Source organism: Hibiscus syriacus, unplaced genomic scaffold (assembly GCF_006381635.1).
Source record: "Hibiscus syriacus cultivar Baekdansim isolate YM2019G1 unplaced genomic scaffold, ASM638163v2 tig00110557_pilon, whole genome shotgun sequence".
Classification (NCBI taxonomy): Eukaryota; Viridiplantae; Streptophyta; class Magnoliopsida; order Malvales; family Malvaceae; genus Hibiscus; species Hibiscus syriacus.
The window spans coordinates 1,692,084-1,696,976 of NW_024062780.1; the positions used below are offsets into that span (position 1 = coordinate 1,692,084).

The 4,893-nt window shown below is 30.2% G+C and overlaps 1 protein-coding gene across 1 annotated transcript; it reads left to right on the forward strand.

The window, feature by feature from the left end:
* Positions 1–2,770: 2,770 nt before the first annotated feature.
* LOC120131935 (abscisic acid receptor PYL2-like) lies at positions 2,771–3,394 on the forward strand. The gene has a single exon (XM_039148793.1). It carries the CDS (start codon positions 2,799–2,801, stop codon positions 3,363–3,365), a length of 567 nt encoding a protein of 188 aa, XP_039004724.1. The 5' UTR covers positions 2,771–2,798; the 3' UTR covers positions 3,366–3,394.
* Positions 3,395–4,893: the final 1,499 nt, after the last annotated feature.

The following is a 4,893-nucleotide window of genomic DNA, read 5'->3' on the forward strand; positions in this document are numbered from 1 at the left end:
TTTTGATCCGTTTTAGTATTTAAACTTTTAGTTTTTTTTTCCAAAATCATACTTAAAGTTTAGTTTTTATTTCATTTTAGTACCCACATTTAAAAACTTTAGTTTTTGTTTCATTTTAATATACTCGTTCAAAATTTAAAGTTAAATTTTGTTTTTTTAAGTTTAGATACTAAAACAGATAAAAACTGATAGTTTAGGTACTAAACGTGTTAAATTTTTAAAAGTGTGGTACTAAAATTAAATGAAAACTAAACGTTAAGTATGATTTTGAAAAAAAATGAAAGTTTAAATGTTAAAACAAACTAAAACTGATAGTTTAAGTACTAAGCATAATTTATCCTAAAAATTAAATAAGTTAAAATCAATTCTGAATCATAATTTTGAAACGGTTTATAGTATATGCACTTGTCACACTACTATCATTCTTATTAGTGTAATTTGTCTCTCATAACTGCATATTTAAACAGTGTCTAAAAATATATCATTACATATAAAAACATTAGTTGTGAACTATTTTAGCTGTAGAATTAATTATTTTTATAATTAAATTTATAATTTCACGAATAAACAAGTAACAACTTTTGGCCATGAATATTAGCAGTAAAATATATTTGAGACTAATTTAAAATTAATAAGAAATACCTAATAAAAAAACAATTTATAATCCATTACCATTATCAAACAATGTCAAAATTGGAAAAGTTACGTTGCACAATCGTCTAATTTAAGGTTAAGTAACGGCAAAAAATGACATAACCGAAAATAAGATAAAAACATAAATATTTTTTGTGAACATAATATAAAATGCTATTTTTTCCTAATATTTTCGGTTCAACCGAAAATGTTAGAAAATTTAACAGCTTTGATTACGTTCATCCGAAAATATTAATTTTTTATTACACTTTCGGTTACGCACTTACGCTCATTCTCCCGTTGTTCCTTAATTTTAAATTAGACGGTCGTTGCTTAAATTTTCCATTTTCCCAAAGAAGGACCCTACAGTTTCATCATAAAGACTTGATACTAGTCCTAAAACAATGAACATGTTTAATTAATTCGTTTCATAGGTTAGGAGTAGATTATTGATTTCAAAGTCATATACCAGACTTCTGGATACAGCCATGCATGCAATTGTATTTGCTGCATTCAGCGAATTAAATAATAAAAAATACTATTTTTAAAGAAATAAATAAATTATTTTTAATGATATATTATTATATGATTGACCAATGGTATATAACCATGTGAAAATATAAATCCATCTGCATCATTTGAGAAACCCTAGTGAGGCCAGCATTATTAACCCAAAGCTTCATCTTGACTAATCTAGACCTACCACGTTGCACATCTAGTTTTAGTAGGTGAGTTTCCCAGTGAAGATTTTCTGTATACACAAAGACTCGTGCTCAAGACCTTACTTAAACGATATCAAGTTGGTTACTACTTGAACCAACCTCCATTAGTTATATTATTGATTAACATATACTTGATGTATGATTTTATATCAGATAAATAAATCTATAAATTTTAGAGAAATAAATCTATTAATTTTTAAGAGAGTGAAAATAAATTATCAATAGAAAATAGAAAATATTTATATTATACAAAAATTTTAAATTTTTAGATGAATGATTGTCCCATCAACTTCCTCGATCCATCCATATTTTTTTATAGAAGCAACAAATTTTATTCAAAATAATAAATATCTCAAATTACAATAAAGATTTACAATCACAATCGTAAATTAAGCATATAATTAGAAAAAAAATTATAATTATTGAAACAACACTAACAATTGAAGATCACATAAGAAACATATAAGGAAAGATTAAATATCTAACCAAGAAACTCGAACAAAAACAAACAGATCTAATAGCATCGACAAACGAATCACAAAAGAGAATCAAGCTATTGAAAGACTGCTGACAAATCAAAAATCAAACTCGAACGACGTGAAAAGCTATTAACGAACACAAATCGAATATCCAAATTTAATCTGAAGATCCAAAACATGAAATATTAACAAGATATCAAATCAGCGTTATATTAAAAAAGATAAATTAAAAAAATGATTAAACAATAAAAAAAATATACAAAAAATATAAGAAAACGTGTCATAAAGACAGATAAAAATATGTCATACATACAAACTTGTTAAAAATATAAAAGAAAAATAGAGATATGATTTAGAAAAGAAAAAGATAATAAAAAATCGATGGTTAACAACCAACATTAAAGTTGATGTTACCGTTGATCAACAAAGATGAAAAAAGAATAAGATAAAAGCATCACACCGACAAGAGAAAACGATCCTTTCGTATTTCTTATGTTAATAAGAACGTCAGTGTTATGTACTTGGACTGTCCAATAGAAAATTGTGTTGTTTATCAATTTAGACTTTGCTTCAAAGCAAAAGAATGTTGATGCTTATGTATCATTGCCAAATTAAGTTTAGCTAACTAATGTAGACTAGCACGCACAATTAACGCATTTCATAATATAAACCCACGCGATATTAATTTATTAGTAAAGCAAAGTCCTTTCCTAAAATAGCCATTCTAAGGTGGTCCTAATCCAATCAATAGATCTCTTGATTTAGAAGCAAACACACTTTTAAGGAAACGACAAGCTACTGACAAGTTTGGTCTTAAAGTACACTGCGGAAGGGCATTTATGTCTAACAACAACGACAACAATAAATCTATAAAGTATTAACCCCTTCTCAGGCATCTTTGCCTTTAATGAACTTAAAAAGCCTTTAACTTTCCTTCATTAGTTCGTGACCGGTGCTGCCGCCGATGGATCGCTCAGGCGGCCAACCGCCGTATTCGGGTCTAACCGTCGAAGAGTACGCGGCGCTGGCACCGCTCATTGAAGAATACCACAAGCTCGAGCCGACGCCAAACACATGCACATCGCTTATAACGCAGCGCATCGACGCGCCTGCCGATGTCGTCTGGCCTTTCGTCCGGAACTTCGAGAACCCCCAGAAATACAAACACTTCATCAAGAGTTGTAACATGAGGAGCGGCGACGGCGGCGTCGGAAGCGTCAGGGAAGTCACGGTGGTTTCGGGTCCGCCGGCATCGACGAGTACGGAAAGACTGGAGCTTTTGGATGACGAAAAGCACGTGTTGAGCTTTAGCGTCGTCGGAGGCGAACACAGGCTGAGAAACTACAAGTCGGTGACATCAGTGAATGAGTTTGAAAAGGAAGGGAAGGCTTACGCCATTGTTTTGGAGTCTTATATAGTGGATATACCACAAGGTAACACCGGGGAAGATACAAAGATATTTGTGGATACAGTCGTCAAGTTGAATCTGCAGAAGCTTGGGATTCTAGCAATGGGTTCTCTTCACCACTGACAGCAAGATTGTATAATTTAGTTTTTGCTGGGTGATAAGTTCAGTTACATTGTTTTGATCTTATGTCAAAATGTTTATAATTTTATGATAATTTCAATTAATATTAATCATTCATCTTGAATTTAAAATTTTACAATAATTTGCTAAACATTTAATTTATCATAAGGTATTATAAATAGAAAAATATTATATTTTATCTAAAAATATCGTGCAAATCAAGCAACTTCAGTTGTTAGTAGAATTGTTGTTATCTATTGAGATTTTGGGTCCGATCATCACGTATGCCAGACGTATGAACATTCATTATCAAATAATTGAGAATTATCTTTGAACAAATTCTACCTTTTATTCATCCTAAATTTATAAAAATAAAAACAAAATAAGTCTTCAAATTTAATTGGTACTCAAACAAACTCTTAATATTGTGCTTGTAAATAAGGCCATAGCCATTAACTTATTCCTAATTAAATCTCAATATAAATATCAATAAATTAAAATAAATACATTAAATTAAAAAAATAAACCTAAACCCACCATTCGATGGTGATGCATGGCACGACACATGACATTATTCGATTAGAGGATTAAATTTATTAAAAATAAGACAAAATTGAGAAAAATATATAAACAATAGAAACCAAATATGTGATTATACCAAAATATCTTAATTATTTTGGTGACCCATAGTGACTACATATTGATTAAATAAAAATAGAAGTGATCATATCTTAATTAAATAAAAATTTAACCATATATTATGTTTTTTGAAATCAATGAGGAAAAATGACCAAAACACAAACATAAGTGATCAATCATGTAATTAACTTTAAAATTTAATTCGATCAAATTTATAATAAATTTATTTTATTCTGAATTTAATCATCCCTATACTTCTCTTTCACTTTTGAAAAGGGAAGTCAAGAAAAGAGTTGCATGTGTTGGTCTTGTTATTTAAATATCAAGAGGCCTGCTGCTATGTTCTCGAGCAATAATAAATACTATAAAAGAAGCAAGTCCAAGTAGGACCAAATAGGAAATGGAAAGCTTAAATTCACTACCCACCCCTTGTGTATTGTTATTATTATCATTATTATTGTTATCGGTTTCTCTAGTAAATAATTATTCCAAATGATTTACAGATGAGATGAGTTCACCTTAGCTATAAACCTTATGAAAAATGGATGTCCCTTTTTCTCATATGTTTGGGGTAAGGGGGAGGTAAGATAGTAGGCTACCCCCAACACCAGGTTGAGAGCAGCTTCCGTAAGAGACCTCCGAATTATGAAATGCCCTCCGTGGGACTCAATCCCACGACCTCAAGGTTAAGAACCTTGTGCTCTACTAACTGAGCTGGATGATCATTTCCTTAGCTATAAACCTTATGGTTCTAAATAAAATAATTGACATCATCATCTTTTCTCTCTCTCTCTCTATTGCTTCTCTATCTACAACACTAGTATAAGTAATGCTTCCACTTGTTCCTTCCACATGTCAAAAGATGTACAAATCACCTTGTATAGATTACAAA